We start from the raw sequence: 20,494 nt of genomic DNA, 5'->3' as shown, positions 1-20,494 counted from the left end.
CTTAGAGGTCTTTTGGTTGGTCTCTTGGAATATTATTATTTTGCTTCTGCCAACATTAGATATTTTTTATCAATAGTTCCTTCAAAGCAGTTTAGTTCTTATTAGTTTGGGTAGGTTCTCATGTAAGTGGTAGGTATAGTGATGATGTATATGTTTTGATGAGTTTGCTATAGCTGAGTTAGGTGGTTTGATGGGCACTTTATTTACCCTTGGCTATAGCCAATTAGTGACCACTAACTTAAAAATAACAAACTGAAGGGGCACCTGGGTGACTCAGTTAAATGCCCAACTCTTGATTTCATCTCAGGTCATGATCTCAGGGTCTCAGGATGAAGCTCTGTGCTGGGAATGGAGCCTGCTTAAGATTCTCTCTTCCTCTCCTTCTGCCCCCCCCCCAAAATAATAAAAATTAAAAATTAACAAACTGAAATTTACTAAGAAGTCAGGCTCAGACAACACATGTTCAAAAATGAAAGGTTCAACTTTAGAATAATTACCTTTCTAGTTACTCGTATATATGAAAAGCTAATGAACTGCATACATCCCTTGTTTCATTATACCTCACTGATATAATTTGGTGGTTATGTACAATGTTCAGCGCAGTTACCACAGGAAACATGGGAGGGTTGCTGGAAAAAATTATGAAATTGTGAGGCTTATTTTTTGTGTTCTTATATATTTTGTTTTAGGGCGCTCCCTCGGTGCCCATTACCCCTTATGGCTCAAGTCTTCCTTCTGTGGGGTCTCAAGCAGCGTTTCAGACTTTCTCTCCCTCTTTAGTTTCTTCCTCCCTATCTTTATCTATACAGCACCCTGTCCCTCAGAGCTCTGCTTCCCACTTCCTGCTATGGTAAATTAATCTGCACTTAGTTGTTAGCCATTGATTGGCTTTATGTGTTTCCCTTATAAGATTCTATATTTGCCTTTAATGAGGATGTCATTGTCTTATCCAAAAGGTGGAGCTCACTGGCAGGGCAGGAGGGTTGGTATCTTTAAAATAAGAGCAGAGGTGGCTGGGATTTGTGGGATTTAAACTACATGAAGTTCATTGCCTGGGTGTGTACTGGCCGTCTTTTCTCTTATGTCTGCTTACTATAGTTGAGTTTCCAGAAGCACTTCTGCTTTATTCTTATACGAGAGATGAGGGTTCATGCACAGTTCATGTCTTTGAAAAGCCTTCTATGCCTTATTTGAAAGAAGGCCTCTTTTATATTTTTGCCATGCAGCACATTCTGTGGGACCTGTAAATATTCAATGGGTATACCCCCACTGGAGAGGGAGCAGAGACTGATTCTGCTTCTTTCATCCAACTGCATTTCATGGTGCTGTGGGTTTGTTTCTAACCTTTTAATTGGACTTGTGCTTTCCTTGCATTGTGTTGCTTTTAAAGGTCTTGAAGACTTAAGAAAAATAGGTAATATTAGAAAGAAATCTTTAATTTGCTTGGGGAAAATGGTGATTTTTCTTATTTTTAATGTAAAAGAATCATCTAATTTCTTGTTGAAGAGTATTTAATTACAAATGCCTTATTAAATGAAACTGTCTGGATAAAATCAACATCAGACAACCAGTTACTGTAAGCTGCTCAGTTAGCCAGCCCAACTTTAGGCCCTGTGGAGGCAAAAATAACTGATAGGTGATAAGGTGGCCAAGTCAGTCAGTACTTGGCTTAGAGGCATGCACTTTCAGAGTACAGTTACATGGCCATTTTATTCGAGCCTCCCTGAAGAGCAACTCCTTGGAGTAGATATTATCACCTCCGATTTTACAGACTGAGAAACAGGCTTATAGTGTGGTTTCTGTACTTGGGAGTGGTATGGAGGAGGGTCCTCCGCCATTTAGCCGATTGCCTTCACTGCCCCCTAGCTCACTCTCACACTCACACTCCTTCAGAGAGGTTGATTGGGTGTGGAGAGATGGGCTGTGCTGACCAGTAAACTGGAGTAATGTGAGGAGCTGTTCCACGAAGGAAGGGAAGATCTCTTGAGAGTTGGGAAAGGCAAGAGCCTGCCCACGGAAATCACGTCTGTGGACAAATTTTGGTAGTGGCCCCTGGGGAAGTAGAGTAGAAATGACCTTGGTACCTTGGCTGATACGAAATTTCACATGATCGACACTTGACCAATGGAGGCTCCGCTATGTCGCCACTCTGCAATAAGCCGGAGAGGTCTGCACTTTGCTGGTCATAAGCTCAAGGGGAGGGAGTGAGGGGGGTTCCCTGTGCAACCATTAGTGCTACTAGAATAGAATTCCTTAGGTTCTCTGTACACCATAAATAACATCCGCCTGCCTGTGTGTACATCTTCTTTTCTAATGAAAACATCATAAACCATGGGTACTCTGTGCTTTTCAGTCATCTTGCTGACGCCTGAATTTTTAAGACTGTTGAAACAGTCTCCTCAGTGCCATATCCTTTTTAAAAATAGATAACACATGATTTCTTTTTCCCAGAAGGTACAGAGGTTGATGACTGAGTCTCCTCTCCATCTCCACCCCTAGTTTGCCACTGCGGGGTGCGTGGTGTTACCAGTTTCTTGTTTAACTCTTACTGCATGGGGGGGGGGTCGTATATGTATAGTTTTTTTTTCAACAGTCATGATGGTACATTATATCCACCATTCTGCCCCTTTGTTTTTTTCGCATACTATATTTTGAATTGTTGTGCAAATAGGTCTGCCTCTTTATAAAACAAAGCAAAATGAACAACAACTGATGGTTTCCATTGTATGGCCCATTTATAATTTATTTAATCTGTTCTCCATTAAAGCGCCTGAGTGTTCTCTTTGTAGCTTCCAGTTTTCTCCTTTTGTGTGTATGTAACAAATACCCCTTTGTATTTGGCCCTTCTTTCTAGACATTTGTCTTCTTTGCTCTTGAAATAAAGTGCTTAAAAATTGTGTCTCCACTCATGCAAAATATGATGGGCCTTTGTCCTGAAAGATGTGCTTTGGTGTATTGATGGGGAAGGCCTGGAACTAAATATACCGCTATCATTTTAAGAAACAGGACATTAGGAAGAGGAGGTTCCCATTTCTTGGAACAGCCACTGAAATAACTAACACTGGCATCTAATCCTGACAATCCATTTCTAAATTCTAGTCAGATTTATTTTCCATTCACAGAAATTGTTCTTTTTTTCCTTTTCCTCTACAGGCAGTTCCTAACGTATATGTGTGTCTTCCATACAAATGGCCATGTGTGGAAAGCCCTCTTCAGCCACGTGGGGGAGTGGGAGGAGGGAGATTTCCCAATTTCACTGCCTGGACTGCAGCTGGGAGAGCAATTCTTGGCATTTCAAGTTGCAACTTTGAATTAATTTTCTCAAACTAGTACATTTGGTAGTTAGCTTCCATCCTGGTAGGGCTGGCATTCTAGTACTATACTGGAGATACGTGATGGGCTGTCACTGGCGCTGTTTATAACATTGCTGCTCTGAGAAGACTACTCCCAAGTCTCAACTGGAAAACAACCTGTTGGTTGATGTTTATGAATATTGGATTGGATCCAGTTGGCCAAGTTTTGCTTTGCCAAACATCATGTGGCCCGGGAGTGACCTGTGTCTGCCCGGGTTCGGAGATTTGTGCTGTTTGATGAGACCACAGTGAGACTTAGGAAGGCACAAGATGAGCGCCTTGACACCTGGATGATCCGAGTTAGTGAGGAAGGAGCAGAACTGTGAAAAGGTGAGGGGTTTTTCTTTTCCAATAAAGGAAGAAGTTTCAGGGAGAAAACATGAGACCGAGCAAGAGCATTTCAACAGACTGACTAAAGTGACTTTGTGACCCCAAAAGACAGAGATACTCAGGAAGTTCTTCTGGGCAAAAATCTGGTAAAATTTTTGAAAGCAACTTTGGGGGGGCCTGCAAAGAAGTTTGCCAGCTGATCCTAAAGGGTATATTTAAGGCCCAGACCAAATGGTATTCTGCCAGCCATCTTCTGTGACTAACGCTGCTGAGAAAAACTGCTTTGATTTGGTGTGTTTGTGTGGAGTGAGGAGGGTGCATTTCAGAGTAAAACTAGATGTGATGGTAAAACGATGATAGAGATGAAAGGTGTCCCAGAATTTCTCTAGTTCGTGATAGGTTTATGTCAAGGTTTTCTTTTGCTACCAGAGAGTATATTCTTTATTGTCTTAAAACAATTTTTTCAGAAGATTTTATTTATTTATTTTGAGAGAGAGAGAGACAGCACATGAGAGAGCAGGATGAGAGGGGAGGAATGGAAGGAAAGGGAGAGGCAGGCTCCCCGCTGAGCAGAGAGCCTGAGGAGATGGTAAGACGGGGGGCTCGATCCCAGGACCCCTGGGTCATGACCTGAGCCAAAGGCAGACACTCGACTGAGCCAGGTGCCCCTGTCTTAAAACAATTTTTATGGAACTTTGTAAGCACACCCTAAAATAAAGAGGATAGTATTATGAGCTCCGTGTGCCCATCAACTAGCTTCAACAGTTATGAATGTTTTGACAATGTTTCTTCTATGTTGCTGCCACTTTCCCCCCCAGGATAGTTTAAAGCAGATTCCATTCATCATAATATTTCACCTATAAATACTTGAGATATCTCTAACATATAAAGACTAAAAAAAGTATAACCACCATACCACTGTCACATTAAACTAATGATTAATGTTTTCTAATACTTAGTCTGTGTTTAAATTTCTCCAGTTGTGGTGGAGAGGAAAGGATTACAAAGAGGCATGAAGAAATTTTGGGGGTGATGGATGTGTTCATGCTTTTGATTGTGGTGATTTTATAAGTATATACCATATGTCAACAACTTATCAAATTATGTACTTTAAATATGTGCAGTTTATGTCACTTCTACCTCAGTGAAACTGTTAAAAAATATAGTGATGTGGGTAGAGGCAGACAATATTTTAAAGCATTTTTCCCCAGTTTTCTGAAAAACATCTTTTTATAGTTGGTTTGTTCAAATCAGGATTTAAATATGAACCACACATTAAATGTGGTTCATATGTCTCTAGGTTTCATATAGTCTATAGTAGTTCTATCCCTTTTTTCTTGATGCCATGTATTTGTTAAAGGCTTCAGATCCTGACCCCATAGGCTTTGCCACACCCGGGGTTTGGTAATCTGGCTAACTGCAGCCTTGGGGTAGTGCGTTCTGTCGCCCACATTTCTCACACCCCGGTAGCTAGATCCAGATGCTTCCCTGGAAGCATTTGTTCAGTTCTTGCAGCCAGAGTACTTTATAGGTGATGCCACTGTGAACTCTTTATTGCATCCTATCAGCGTGTAGCCTGTGATTGTCCTGCTTTTAGTGTAAAACTGACCAGTGGAGTCAGGTGATGTCATCCTTACCCACCCCGATAAAGCTTCCTGGTAGCTTTCGCCTAGTAGTGTAAGGAGCTGCTGCTTCGCTCCGTTATTTCATTAGGGGTAAATTGCTCACTGGGTGTGTGTTTGTGTAATTTTTAATAGCTCTACTAAGGTGTAACTTACATACAATAAACTGCACATATTTAAAGGGCACAATCCAAGAAGTTTGGGCATACATATACACTTTGACATATGTATACATTTCTGATGACTGCCTGCCTGGCTGCTGTGGAGAACCTAGTGTTTTTGAGGCATACTGCAGGGAACAAACCCTGATTCCTGTGCTCAGATGTTTAAAGGTTAACGCTGATTCTCTCAGTGGTGGCAGTCGAAATTTTCCTTGTGGCAGTGGAGTAGAAGAGGAAGCCTTTAGTTTGGACCTTGCTTTAATACTAGCCTGTTAAGTAGACCACGCCGAAACAACATCAGGTTGTAGCAGATAGGCCTCTTTGATTGGGAGGTAGCATAATTACTAAGCTCTGAATTAGCCTTGTTTAATGCTTACACAGCCAACCTGGTTATCCTCTATTCTTGGCTGCCACTTCTCTGGGGAGTCACAGGTAACATTTTAAGAGCACGTGTGTGCCCATGTGTGTTTTCCCTGTGGATTCAGAATTTCTTGTGAGTTCTCTTTTTTGGCCACCTTGTCTCCAGTCTACTATAGTCCTGGACAAGGGGTTAAGTTTTAGGCACAGGCCTCTTTGGCAAGAGCATTAGGCTAATCAGTCAAAAAGTCGGATCTGTCGAAGGCCAGCTAGCTTAGCATTGTTCCACAGATGGCATCTCTCTAACTCCCATCACTCAGCTTTTCCATCTTGAGCAACTGGAGACCTGGATGAAATTGTATATATCTCAGTCCATGATCGTCACGGCTACCAAACAAAAAGCAAGACCTGTTCAGTAGCTTCATTTTGCAAATACTGTTAATAGTAGTACACATAATGCAAGTGTCAGAATGTGAAAACTCAACCTGAGATGGAGACTCTGCAACGAGATGGAAAGATTTTATATTCAAAAGTACTTGTGGGACTCGGAATATACCAAAAATTGTTGAGTTGTATGGTTTTTTTTTTTTTAAGATTTTATTTAATTTGAGAGAGAGGGCGAGGGAGAGAGCGAGCGTATGCATGTGAGAAGGGTGGGAGGGGGAGGGAGAGAAGCAGACTCCCTGCTAAGTGCAGAGCCCGACGTTGGGGCTCAGTCTCATTACCGGAGACCATGACCTGAGCCCAAACCAAGAGTCAGATGCTTAACTGACGAGCCACCCAGGTGCCCCGAGTTCTATGTTTTAAATGAGTGAATTTTATGGTATATAAACTGTATCAAATAAAGTATTAACAAGTATTTGTGAAAATTAAAATACATTATAGAAATGATACTGAGCATTCTAGGAATAGATGAAGACACTGAGAAGAGAGCTGAAGGCAGAATCTTGAGGAAAGTGTACAATTTTAAGGAAGAGAGAGACACGAAAACAGAGAAGGTGTGATTTTCAGACATAGGAAGAAAACCAGAGAACAGTAGCCTAAAATGCAGGCTAATGAACGTAGCTATACGGAAATTGCCAGTGACCTTTGTGAAAATAGTTTCCATGAAATGAATGTGTTAAGGAGTGAGCTGTAAGATGCCGCTGCACATTACCTTGCCAGAAATGAAATGGGCAGAAGGAGGAAGAGCCCAACAACAGTGTCAGTGATCCTCTGGAGACAGGGCAGACTTTTGTCTATATGTCTCTCCTTCTCTGTCTAGACAGGAGCGACTTGGGCATGTGTGTACCTGGAGAGAAAGGTGAACAAAACAGAGCAGAGACTGAAGATACATCCAGTTCTGGCTCTTACTGTGGTCAGAGAAGTTGGTGTTTGGTACAGAGTAGAGCGTTTGTTCCTTGATGGTTGTGCTGTCCTTGTCATTTTCCTGCTGGGCCACAGGCACAGTCCCTTCCCTGGGCAAAGCAGGGCTGTGGGCCCGGGCCAGAGCTCCCTAGATGAACCCTACTCCTTTCTAATCCAAGAAGGCAGGTCCTAATGCAAGTGCGAGAGCCATTATCACATGGGCATAACCTTCAATCTGCTGTCACCCGAGATTAGACACTCATTCCTGAACACCACTCCTTGATGGCCGAGGCCAGGTGAGCAGTGACACAGCTCACGAGGCTCGGGCACACCCAGCATAGCGGCCATACCATTACCTGTGGCCAAGAGCTGCTGCTGCTTCCCTGGCCGTCCATCCCGGCTCTCGGGTTAGAGAGCTAAAGAACACATTTAGTCACAGCCTCTGAAACCCTCTGGGAGAGTTCTGCCTCCCTGGGAGTCTCTGAGCCATGCTCTGACCTATAAGTTACCCTTCTCCTCCACCCCACCCCACCCCCGGCCACCCCCACATTCAAAAAGAATGGGAGAGGGGGAAAGGGGAGCGGCAGTGTGTGGGGACACTACCCACTTAGCCACATCCCCACACATACACTGCCTTAGCAGAGGGCCTCTTCTTTTTTTTTTTTTTTAAGATTTTATTTATTTATTTGACAGAGATAGAGACAGCCAGCGAGAGAGGGAACACAAGCAGGGGGAGTGGGAGAGGAAGAAGCAGGCTCATAGAGGAGGAGCCTGATGTGGGGCTCGATCCCATAACGCCGGGATCACGCTGTGCCACCCAGGCGCCCCCAGAGGGCCTCTTCTGAACACTTTCTTTCACTAACCTCATCCCTTTGAGGCTCTGCTGTGACTTTTTGTTTTTCTTATTTTGTATTTATTGTTTCTGTCTTGTTTTTATTTTAACCATCATCTAAGAATTCAAAAGGCTAGTTTCATTGTATTTATAATACAGCCTTTTAGAGCCTTGCATAATACTCTAGGATGTAGCATTCTTCCCTTTTGGGTTATTAACTGTATCTTTCATCTTTTCCTTAACTGTATATTGGTATTAAATTATATTTTCCCATATCTCTCAGAAACAAAATGTTAACTGAAAACAAAATACATTTTTAATACTTATAAAAATGTATTCACTGTGCCTTTTCAAGGAGTCTTTGCGAGTTTTGTGGTACATGCAATTTAGGGTACATTTAGTAAGTTGAAGGGTTAAAATACCCTGCGCTGTCGCATATGGCAGTGAGCAGAATCGCAGATGTTGATGATACCACGTAATTAGTATTCTTTTATGTAAATGAAGGCTGTCAGCATGTTACCATAGTGTCTACTCTCTCTGAAGCCGGAATTTATGCCACTTGGTCTCACCAAGACCAGGCAGGATTATTCCACTGTCCTCAGTTAAGAACGAAAAAGAAATCAATATGATGAGAGAGAGAAAAGAAATGGAAATCTCCCCAAAGGAGATTATTTTTTCCTATTTGGTTTTTGTTGATTTCTACCCCAGAAGTTTTATTCTGATGATGCAGTTACACATGTAGAATCAGCTAAGAAATTTGCTACATGAGAACAATTGGACTTGTCCAATTAAAAGACAATCATATTTTTAAACTATAGATTTCTGAAAGATGATTGTAATATTCAGTCATGTCATACAGAGACTTTTAAAAAAAATAATGGGATAAGTCTAGAAGTTTCTTACCAGAACAAAAGGCATGAATTGAAGATTTCATTAACTTTTAATTTAATATTTAGTGATACTAACTATAGTAGAATGCTTTTAAATAGTGATTATGTCTTTTAGCTCCAGTTGATTCATAGTTTTAAAATATAATTATAGTAATTAAAGAAGCAAAAGCTAATATTTTCTCAAGTTTACCCCATATGCAGATCAATCCAGGGTGTACAGGACAGTCATTGAAAGTAGCTGATCTGCTTGATGATGGAGAACTATTAAGGCACATCTTGTTCTTTGCCGGTTACACTGCACATTTATCTCGTGGATATTGGGTACCTGTCACACTGAGTGATGTCTGTTTTAAGTGGAAATGTTAGGACTATTATGAGCTTTGGGAACTATGAAGGAAAAGTTGTACATGTCAGAAAAATGTAAAATAGAATTGTTTATGCCTGTGGGTGTTAGGCTTTGTTTTTAAATAAAGTGGTTAGAGTATGTATGAGAGGTAAGTTAAACACATTGTCTTTCTCGAACTAAGTATACCTGGATTGTGTTTTTATTCTTTATCTTGTATGTTGGTTAAAGGGCTTTTTTCTTTTGTGTCACTTTTGGGTGTTTTCCATTTCTCTAGATCCGGAAATGTTTTTTCTCTAGAGAAGCTAGTCTGCCTAGCTTAAATCACTGTGCTGAGGTGCAAAGTAGCCCTGTGTTTTCCTGAATGGATTTACTCTGCCATATGGCAGGTTAGTGAGTCACCACGACAGATTTGTAATGGGAAAAGGGCTGTGCAGGAAGGGATGTGCGTGATCAGCAGATTTATAGATCAGAAAATGAAATCGGAAGAAAGAATTTCCAGAGTGCCCTTTCCGTTTGATAGCTCTCCATGGAGAGGGTGTGGAATGGTTTTTTAGTGTTTTTCTATTTTGGCTTTTGGTTGTTCCAGCACATTTTTTTCTAGCACAGGAATTGATTTTGCAAGGCATCAGTGTTCTAGGTGTTGTGTTGCTGTATTCCTGTTCATGGAGATATTCTCTTTATAGGACTTGAAGCTGTGATGTGTTTCATGTGATAAGATCTCAGTAGCGATTAAATTCCTGAAGACACATCAAAGCTCCTGTTGGCTAAAATGGGGATTTGCCAGGTTTTGAGTCATAAGAAGAGGCTATTCAGATATGATTCAGCGAGTACTGACTCTTTCAAAGGAAAGAAAACAAAAAGAAAAGCCAAATGAGCTGAAGATCTGTGCTATCCAGTATTGCAGCCACTAGCCACATACAGCCACTATTTAAATTTAAATTAAATTAATTAGAATTAAATAAAATTAAAAAGTCAGTCCCTCAGTCTCACTAGCCACATTTCAGGTACTCAGTAGGCACACAAGGCTAGTTAATATGGTATTAGGCAACACAGATAAATTATATTTCCATCATTGCAGAAAGTTCTATTGGACAATATTAGTCAAAGCGGAAGATTTTGAGGAAGAAAATGCTTTCTTTAGTTTCCATGAAGATATCTTCATCCCTAAATAACTTACTAGATTAGAGCAGTGGTTCTAAGGTTTTAATGTACAAGTGAGTCATCTGTAGGGGTTATTTAAAATGGAGCTTTGAGACTCCTCCCCAGACTCTCATCCATCAGGTTTGGAGCTATGACCAGAAATCTGTACATATATATAATATGTATCCTAGGGAATTCTGATGCTGGTAAGTGGCTCAGGAACTACATCTTTAAAAATACTAAGTAAGTGAGAAACTTGGGAATTGCTAGTCTCTTGACTCCCCCCCCCTTCATTCTTCCATTACTGACTTTAATTTGTGTCCCCAGTAATTGGTTGTAAGCATCATGTGTACCCAACTTGAGCTCCTGATCGGTAATAAGTAACAAAAAGAAAATTCATTTATTTACCATCTCATCTTTTAATGTATGTTCTATAAAAAGTAAACAGAAATGTTTATTTCAGTACCATTCTGGACTGTGTGGGAGGGTAATTCTGACAGAACACCTTTGACCACTGAGATTTGAACACCCGCAAAATTACAAAGGAGTAAAAAAAGAAATAGAACACATGGTCCTCTCTGTGAAGATCATATCTAGTTAGGAAATGGATAAATATATCCAGAGACCTGACTTAAAGGGCACTTAGTAAAAAAAATTAATAATTTGAAAAATAATGTAGGAGAAACTAAATCCTGAAAGAACTCAATGGAAAAGCGTGATCCAATCTGATTGAAAATAATAATAATAATCTAGGTTGCTTTCCTTTGTATGATCTTAAGAGCTTCTTATCTAGGGACTTGGCCTTTGCCAATCTGAAATGGGCAATAAAAAATGGGAAGGATCTCTAATTTGGTCCCATGGTATAGTTGTGGGTTTTGGCAATAGGACCAGGCCAAAAAAGGCATCTGGAAACCAACTAAAGGGACTACTCAGAGTGTACTGGATTTAAAACTTCTCTGGGTGACTCCATAATCATGGAACTTCATTTGCTCACAGAAATGAAAGTGGAGAAGAAATGAAGGTGAAGGAAGTTCACTTTATAAGAGGAACTACCTTAGGAATTTCAAATACTGGTCCTGGGAAAGAAAAAAAAAACTGTCAAGGTTCCAAAGAATACAAAGTTTTCTTTTAAAATAATTGTCTAGCCTCTTCTTGAAGAAATTGCCCATTAGGCTTCTCTGAGGAACAATATTGAAGAAGCAATGTTAGGAAGACAGAAAGAAAAAAAAAACTCAATATGTTGTTACTTTTTTATTTTTTAATTTTTTTTAATTTTATTTATTTTTTTAAAGATTTTTATTTATTTATTCGACAGAGAGAGACAGCCAGCGAGAGAGGGAACACAAGCAGGGGGAGTGGGAGAGGAAGAAGCAGGCTCATAGCGGAGGAGCCTGATGTGGGGCTTGATCCTGTAACGCCGGGATCACGCCCTGAGCCAAAGGCAGATGCTTAACCGCTGTGCCACCCAGGCGCCCCGTTGTTACTTTTTTAAAAAGCATTTTCACATATATCATCAGGAAGATTTGCTTTTTTTCCCTTTTTGCCACCACTTGTCCTAAGAGTCAGATCTGTCTAATTCTGTACTTACCTATACTTTCAGTAAAGAAAGTAAACATTTCCCTACCCTTTCTACAAGACGTACATGTTCTTTTCACATTGTCTTAGTCCGTCAGGGTCGCTATAATAAAAATACCATAGACTGAGTGGCTTATGTACAGCAAATTTTTCTTACAGTTCTGAGGCTGGGAAGTCCAAGATCATGGCACCAGATTTCATGTCTGGTAAGGACTTCCTGGTTTGTGACCATAATGCTGGCTTTTCGCTATGTCCTCACATGGGTGAGGGTGATGGAACTGTTTTGTAAGGGCACTAAAAATCCCATTAGTGAAGGCTCATCCCTTGAGGGTCACCCCATTCAGGGCCTAATCATCTCCCAAAGGCCCCACCTCCTACTACCATTACCTTAGTGAGGTGGGAGGTATTGAAGCATGTGAAAGGGGGGTACACAAACATTCAGACCATAGTAGACCTATAAAATGTTATTAAGATTGGGGTGCTTAGCTGGTTCAGTTTGTAGAACACGTGACTCCTGATCTAGGGCTTGTTTGAACAGCATATTGGGCATAGAACCTACTGAAAAGTTATTTAGATTGAGGCTCACACACTACCTCCTTAGAGAGGTTCTTTGGACTCAAGAAAATAAAAATGGTACTTTGTACTATAGAGGACTTTGTCTTTCTTACCTTATCCTGTTACCTCTGCTTTGAAATACATTGAAACCGACAGCCTTTTTGAGGGCCTTCATCTCTCACTGGTACATGAAACATGTCTCTCCTCCCCTCTGTCCCTTTTGTGCAGACAACTAGGATCTTGAACAGTACAAGATATGGAGGCTTTCACTTCCAGGACATCATCTGTTGGTTCAGAATACAAGTCTCTTTCCCCTGGTGGAACTCAGGGTAATGCCATTTCCTCAGGAAGACAGATCAGCCTCACCTAAAAATTAGCTGATATTCAAGAACTATCACAGGCTTAGAAAATGTAAAGATTCAACTTGGTGCTAAGCCCTTCCCCCCAGTATTAATTTCTTTTTTTTTTTTTAACTTCCTTCCAAAGGAACCAATTTTGAATTGAAAAGTAATGAGCATTGAATTGAAAATGCCAGTTGCAAGCCTTTTTTCTAGGAAAATATTTTGGCTGAAAGCTCTCTTTCTCTCTCTCTCTGGGGGCTCTGTCGTGCCAGGTTGAAAGTGTGGAGCCTTCTATAAGACATGGATAGATGCAAACATGTCGGGCGCTTGCGGCTCGCCCAGGACCACTCCATCCTGAACCCGCAGAAGTGGTGCTGCAGGGAGTGCGCCACCACCGAGTCCGTGTGGGCTTGTCTCAAGTGCTCCCACGTGGCCTGCGGCCGCTACATCGAGGATCACGCCCTGAAACACTTTGAGGAGACGGGGCACCCGCTAGCCATGGAGGTCCGGGATCTGTACGTGTTCTGTTACCTGTGCAAGGACTACGTGCTCAACGATAACCCCGAGGGGGACCTGAAGCTGCTCAGAAGCTCCCTCCTGGCGGTCAGGGGCCAGAAGCAAGACCCGCCGCTGCGGCGCGGGCGGACGCTGCGGTCCATGGCCTCGGGCGAGGACGCCGTCCCGCCGCAGCGCGCTCCTCAGGGACAGCCGCAGATGCTCACGGCTCTGTGGTACCGGCGCCAGCGCCTGCTGGCCAAGACGCTGCGGCTCTGGTTCGAGAAGAGCTCCCGCGGCCAGGCGAAGCTGGAGCAGCGGCGGCAGGAGGAGGCGCTGGAGCGCAAGAAGGAGGAGGCGCGGCAGCGGCGGCGCGAGGTGAAGCGGCGGCTGCTGGAGGAGCTGGCCAGCGCCCCTCCGCGCAAGAGCGCGCGCCTGCTGCTGCACGCGCCCCGCGCCGCCGCCCCGCGCCCCGCCTCGCCGCGCGCGCCCGCCGGGGGCCGCCCGCCGCCGCGCCGCGCGCCCGCCATGGCGCCGGGCGTCACGGGCCTGCGCAACCTGGGCAACACCTGCTACATGAACTCCATCCTGCAGGTGCTCAGCCACCTCCAGAAGTTCCGCGAATGTTTTCTGAACCTCGACCCTTCCCAGACCCAACAGCTGTTTCCCAGGGCCCCCAACGGGAAGGCTCCGCTCTCGGGCAGGCCGGCCGGCAGCTCTGCCACCGAGCTGTCGGCCAGGAGCGATGGGGCCGAGGCGTGCGAGAGGGAGGGCCTCTGCTTCAACGGCGGGGCCTCCATCAGCAGGAGCCTAGAACTCATCCAGAACAAGGAGCCGAGCTCGAAGCACATTTCCCTGTGTCACGAACTTCACACCCTCTTCCGAGTCATGTGGTCCGGGAAGTGGGCCCTGGTGTCGCCCTTCGCCATGCTTCACTCGGTGTGGAGCCTGATTCCCGCCTTCCGCGGCTACGACCAGCAGGATGCGCAGGAATTCCTCTGCGAGCTGTTGCACAAGGTGCAGCAAGAGCTCGAGTCCGAGGGCACCGCACGCCGGATCCTCATCCCTTTCTCCCAGAGGAAGCTCACCAAACAGGTCTTAAAGGTGGTGAACACCATATTCCACGGGCAGCTACTCAGTCAGGTAGGTCGGCCCACCCTGCCCCCGACTCTGCCCATCACGTTGCAGGGAGGCTTGCTGGCTAGAGTGTGGGCTTCCGTGAGTGCCTCTGCCAGGTCCCTGGACAGACTAGGATAGCCGACATTTGCTGTGATGACGCCTAACGGAGGGTGGCCATTGTACCTTTCGTTGTGCTGTACGTTGTAATGGCCTTGTTGGTGAACTTGCCTCCTCTATCTGGGCAGATTTTTAGTTGAATTTGCCATATCGTGTTATTTTCAGCGACTATCTAACCTTTAATGACTATATAGGTAATATAATATTCTCGTTGTACTGAAGAACCTATTGTTGGCGTGCCATCCTCATCAGTTTGGGGAAATTGAACAGTTTGCCTATAACCCTGGTTTCACGGTAGTTTGAAAGAGCCTTCCTTCCAGAACATTCTTTACATACAAGGAAGGGAGATGGCAAGGAGGATACCAAAGGCCTAAGCAAGCCCCCCTCCTGTTCCCCATTACCTCTCATTTTCTGGATCGTAGGCCATGTAGGGACATAAACAAAGACTCATAGATAAGACTTTATGAGAATGTGCAGGAAGAATTTTTGAGTTAAAAAGATGGGCAACATAATGAATTCAGGTAAAACCTCTACATTATGTTACTGAGGTTTGTGTCTCAGTATTTAGGGTTTTAAAAGAACAATGAATGGGTTGGGAAGAGGTTTATTTAGGCTTTTGTTTTTTAGCATGTAAAGGGGGAGTGCCTATGGGCACTTCCTCTGCCTGCTGTGGGTCCACAGGAAGAACCGTGCATCTGGGAAGGTTATAGAGGGAGAGGAGGCCTGATCATAAGGTAGTTTGAGGCTCTTTGAATACAGGGATCTGTGTAGGGATACTGCCAGAAACAAGGGCAAGAAAGAGAGGCAAGTTGGAGTGGGTAGAAGTAGCAAAGTTTGGATGAGGAAGGAGTAGCGATGAGAGAAGCAGACAGGAATCTGCCAATTCTCTATCTCAGATTGATCTGAGAATGGTCCCATGATAACCCAGTCTGTGCTGCCACAGCACTGAATGGTAGAGCATGCTTTGGGAGAGAACAGAGAAAGGGGTAGGTGATAATCTCTGTGCTGTGTGGTTTTCCAGTTCCAGCTAGCATCATAGTTAGAAATGTATACGGACAGTAATGTGCTCTAATGCTTTTAAGGTTACATTTATTATTTTAATATTATAATTTAAAAACCTTTGAAAACTATATACTTAGTTTTGGTAAGTTATGTGTTTTATATAAATCGAGCAAAAATGTATGTGGGAAGCGTGGAGGTTATATAACCTGTAAATCAATCTTTTCATCCTAGGTCACATGTGTATCATGCAATTACAAATCCAATACCATTGAGCCCTTTTGGGACCTGTCCCTGGAATTCCCTGAACGGTATCACTGCATAGAAAAGGGGTTTGTCCCTTTGAATCAGACAGAGTGCCTGCTCACTGAGATGCTGGCCAAGTTCACAGAGACAGAGGCCCTGGAAGGGAGAATCTACGCTTGTGACCAGTGTAACAGTGAGTGCTGGGGGGTAGAAGTGGAGAGGGAGAGGGGGGACGTGCATCTGGAATATCAGTGTAAGGTGCTGTTTTTGCCCTTCTGTCAAAAGTAACACTGGTAATACTGATGGTTCTAAAGGATCTTTTAAAGATATTCCCATTTTCCTGAAAACAAGCACGTGGACATCATACATTAAAAAACAAAACAAAACCTAAGAGTTGGGCTTCCTTTGACTCCTGCTGTGATGGATTTTAGTTGTTACCTTGGGAGGCATTTGAAAGTGTGGATCCCGAAATAGGGACTCTAAGAATGTGAGTGCTTAGCTTCGTAGTGCTACAAGGGTCCTGCTTAAAGTCATGAATATAGATCTGACAGTTCTGATTTCATCTAAAGTCAGGTGGCATAGCTTGTTGAGGGTTACGGTATCGGAAACATGTGCCTTGTACTCAGTTTGCAGATTGCAAGTCTCTCAGAACCGATGCTATAGATTGTCGTGAGTCATAAAGTGCATCAGCTTCAGGGTTACTCTCTGCATTTGTTTCTTCCCACGCCTTCACATGCCACGCATCTGGGGAAGGTCATAAGGCAGTAGTTCTCTGTCGTGGCTGTCATTTTAAAGTGGAACTCTTTCCACATGGTTATGTAGGCACCTTATGCAGAGCTCCTTCCGTCTTACCGCACTAACACTTGATGCTTTTGCTAACCCAGCACATTCAGAGCAGATGCAGGGCAAATACTTGGAAGCTCATGTTTGGGTTTTTTGGCATATCAAGATTTGGAAACTAAAATTAATGGATTATGTAGATATCTTGAAATCAATTTGCAGCCATAAAATAATTTGGACTGCAAGTTTTGAGAACCACAATCTTATGATGACCCTTATTAAAATATTTTCATATGGTCTTTTAATATAGTGAACTGTGGGAAACCTATTGTCCCTGAAGAGTCAGGACAAAAATCAAAAATCATGCTTGATATATTATTCTGCCATGTTTAAACAGAATTTGAAATGCTGTACGTGGCTAACTATAGTGTCACTTGCCCTATTCCTTATTGAGATATATAAAGGTAGTGACTTAAATTATCTTATTAGGGCAGTATCTGTTTGGTTTTTTTTAAGGTAGTGATTCCTAAAGCTTTTTACTTGTGAGGAACAGAAGGATGTTAACAGCTTTAACTCCATTATTCTCGGACAGGCGGATTAGGGAGGAAATACTTTTATTTATTTTTGCAAGAAAGGATTGTTTTTCTAGTTGTCAGATGTGCTAATTTATCAGGATTTCTCTAGGCAAGTTCAAACAGTAGCAGGGAAGGAAAGCTATGGCAAAAGGTACAAGATGCATTGTTGTTGCTTGTGAAGTTTCAAAACCATCAGTCTTCTGTCTCTCCATGTGGCCAGCTTAGTCACCAGACCTGATCAATCTCAGTTGAATCAGTAATTTCTTTTTCTTTGTGAATTTCATTTTAGGGAAACAAAGCCTGAGTCTATATTGTCTTCATCTTAGCTCACATACTCCCCCTACTGAGAGTGGCAGTCACTGCCAGCGTTCCCAGGCAGTGCTGCAATAATTTTCGAAAATCTGCTGGTGAATTAGAATGTAAAACAAGGCCAGGCCCTTCTTTGAATTCTCTTTCTGTTCATGCCCCCACGTATCATGACCACCAGCCCTACTGAAAGGTTCTCTGGCACACTCATTCTGCTGCAGTCCTTTATGAGAACCCGCAGCTCCACATCCTCTTGTCCCAGGGAGCCCCGTGAAGCATCATCTGGCTGCGATTTGCTGCCTTTCATGAGTGTTATAGACAGGACTTAGATGTCAAGCTCTTCAGACACTGAAACCATGCTACCTCACAGACAATTAGCAGGCACCACATGGACCACCAGTTTTATATTCCCATCCATTCACTGGTCTAATTAATATAATAACCGGGCAGTCATCAGTAAATGGGTATAGAGAAGGCTTCTGATGGAAATTAAGAGAACTTTATTTCCATTGTTTATGTGATGTAATTTAGAAATGCATTCCCCTCACAGTTCAGTAGCTTTAGAAACAAAATGAGAGTCTGAGCACTGGTTTTGCTTTGGACTGGATGAATTTGGCCAGTCTGTCCAGCTTGTCCTCCATGTCCAGCCATGTGCTTTTATCCAAGAAACATGTTTCAAAAACTAGATACAGCATAAAACTATAAAACCAGCAGTTTCTTTTCTAAATATTTGTATATGTCACAATCCATGCTGAAGAAAGAATCTGTTTAAATATTCTGTCTTTTGGTAATCCTGTGCCCTCTGAATTTTTTTTCCTAAGCCTGAAATATATGCATTATTCCCCGTTTTACAGGAAAGGAAACTGAGGTTGAGAGTTTTGAACAGCATACAGCTAGCTGTGAGCAGGAAATAGGATTAGTCTAGCTGATGAAAACAAAAACTTTTTCAGTTACATTCTGGTGCGTCATAGTTTAAGTGATAAGCACATGTGTAAAGGCATAGAACCCTGACATGTGCATCTGCTCTGCATGCGTGTTGTTGCAGTCACCTTCCAGGATATTCCATTAATAAATCCATCATATCAGGAATATACCACTGGAAACCCATACCAGTTTTGGAGGTAGCGGATGCAAAAATTTGGAAGTGGATATATCAGGATTAGGTTTGGTGGTTTTTCAGTTAACTCAAATAATAGTGACTTTAAAATGAGATATATATATATTTTTTCTATTCTATAAAAGAAGTCTGAAGGACAGTCAGGGACTAGCCTAGTAACTACATGGTCACTGGGGACCCAAGCTCTTTCCACCTTTCAGCGTGACTAGTTCAAGGCTTCCATCCCCAGGGTTACCTCGTGGTCCAAGAGGAGCACTTGGCAGTCATCCTAAGAGTGCCACCACCCAGTTATCCCTTCCGAGTCTGGCAGAACTGCCGTGGCCACACCAGGCGGGCACGTGGGGCTGGGAAATGCCGTCACATTTCCCAGGGTCACAGAGGGTCCCCAGAGGGTCACAGCGCTGCCCCAGATGAAACTGAGGTCCCAGTACTGAGAAATAAGGAGAAAGCATATTGTGTGGCAAGTCATTGTCTCTGCCATAGCCAGGAAAGAACGAGACTCCTCACAATCTATGTCTTATACCTTCCCAAACCATATAGGCAAACGACGAAAATCCAATCCCAAACCCCTTGTTCTGAGTGAAGCTAGAAAGCAGTTAATGATCTACAGACTACCTCAGGTCCTCCGGCTGCACCTTAAAAGATTCAGGTGAGCTTGCTCTGGGGCCTTCCAGGTGGCTGTGAGCTGTGGGGGTAGCTGCCTAAAAGGCTTTGGTGAGGGCAGATGTCTCCTTTGGTGTTGGGAGGGGAAGCCTGTTCCCTAGAGGTCTTGCACTTTCCATGGCGATTAAATGCTTCCTGCCTAGTAAGGCATGTTGATGAGGGGTGGGTGCCCAGGACAGGGCTTCAGCTCGCAGGGCCCTGTCTCATCAGCTAGCCTGTGCTCTGTCTGTGCTGGGAGATTCTCTAGCCTCACTCGGGCTTATAAAGAGTCATCTTCAGAACCAAGTATGACATAACCTGTGAAAAGAAGGGCAGGCAGTAAACTGTAAAAAGATTATTGCCTGCACTGCTTGTTTTAGGGACTTCTGGTTTCAGAGTACATCATGGAACATTCACAGGAAATATATGTGGACATTGATCACTGTTTTATTGATGCAAAAGCCACATCTGGAAGGTTATGTTTTCTCAGTTCCCTGTTTTACCTTCATCTACCTAGGATAACATATGCCATTTTTTACTAGTAAGAACTTTATATCCATGTTTTAGGTGGTCTGGCCGTAATCATCGAGAGAAGATTGGGGTCCATGTCGTCTTTGACCAGGTATTAACCATGGAACCTTACTGCTGCAGGGACATGCTCTCCTCTCTTGACAAAGAGACCTTTGCCTATGATCTCTCCGCAGTGGTCATGCATCACGGGAAAGGGTTTGGCTCAGGACACTACACAGCCTATTGCTACAACACAGAGGGAGGTGCGTGCGCTTGACTCTGTGGGGTGGGAGACACGGAAAAGGGTTGACGTGTCCACATTCCATCGCTTTCCTTTTATTTCATCTATAGGGGGATATTACATACATGAAAATCTAGTGGAAAGGATTATGAAAGTTGGTTTCAAATTTTGGATATATCACCGAGTGACAACCTAAGATTGTCCTAAGAATTGACAGGAACCAACAGATATAAAAGTACTTAGCACGGTTCCTAGCACATAATGCTCAATTAATTTTAGAGGTTTCTCATTATTAATACTTCTGCAGATCTCCATTTCCTTCGTGGTTATGTAGAAACGCTACGACTTTCGTAACCTCATGGAGATGCTGTATGACTCTCACCAGCCCCAGCTCATAGTAAAGCTGAAGACATTTCCTGAGCACTTGCTATGTCCTTACCGTAGGAGGTATGGGGGGTACAAGGGCCCCGCCCAAGGAGCTTTCAGTCCTTGTCCCCC

The 20,494-nt window shown here is 43.2% G+C and overlaps 1 protein-coding gene across 3 annotated transcripts in view; it reads left to right on the top strand.

Annotated features, from left to right (window-relative positions):
- Positions 1–20,494, top strand: part of USP49 (ubiquitin specific peptidase 49) — an 80,689-nt gene that overhangs the window by 53,119 nt on the left and 7,076 nt on the right. For all 3 annotated transcript variants that reach the window (XM_057303870.1, XM_057303871.1, XM_057303872.1), the window contains exons 4-7: positions 13,122–14,487; positions 15,814–16,018; positions 19,144–19,252; positions 19,813–20,018. In XM_057303870.1, the coding sequence (XP_057159853.1) occupies positions 13,150–14,487; positions 15,814–16,018; positions 19,144–19,252; positions 19,813–20,018 (1,858 nt within the window). In that variant the 5' untranslated portion in view covers positions 13,122–13,149. The remainder of the gene's footprint in view (positions 1–13,121; positions 14,488–15,813; positions 16,019–19,143; positions 19,253–19,812; positions 20,019–20,494) is intronic.

This window comes from Ursus arctos, unplaced genomic scaffold (assembly GCF_023065955.2).
Source record: "Ursus arctos isolate Adak ecotype North America unplaced genomic scaffold, UrsArc2.0 scaffold_29, whole genome shotgun sequence".
NCBI lineage: Eukaryota > Metazoa > Chordata > Mammalia > Carnivora > Ursidae > Ursus > Ursus arctos.
This window is presented reverse-complemented; position numbering and strand designations above follow the sequence as displayed.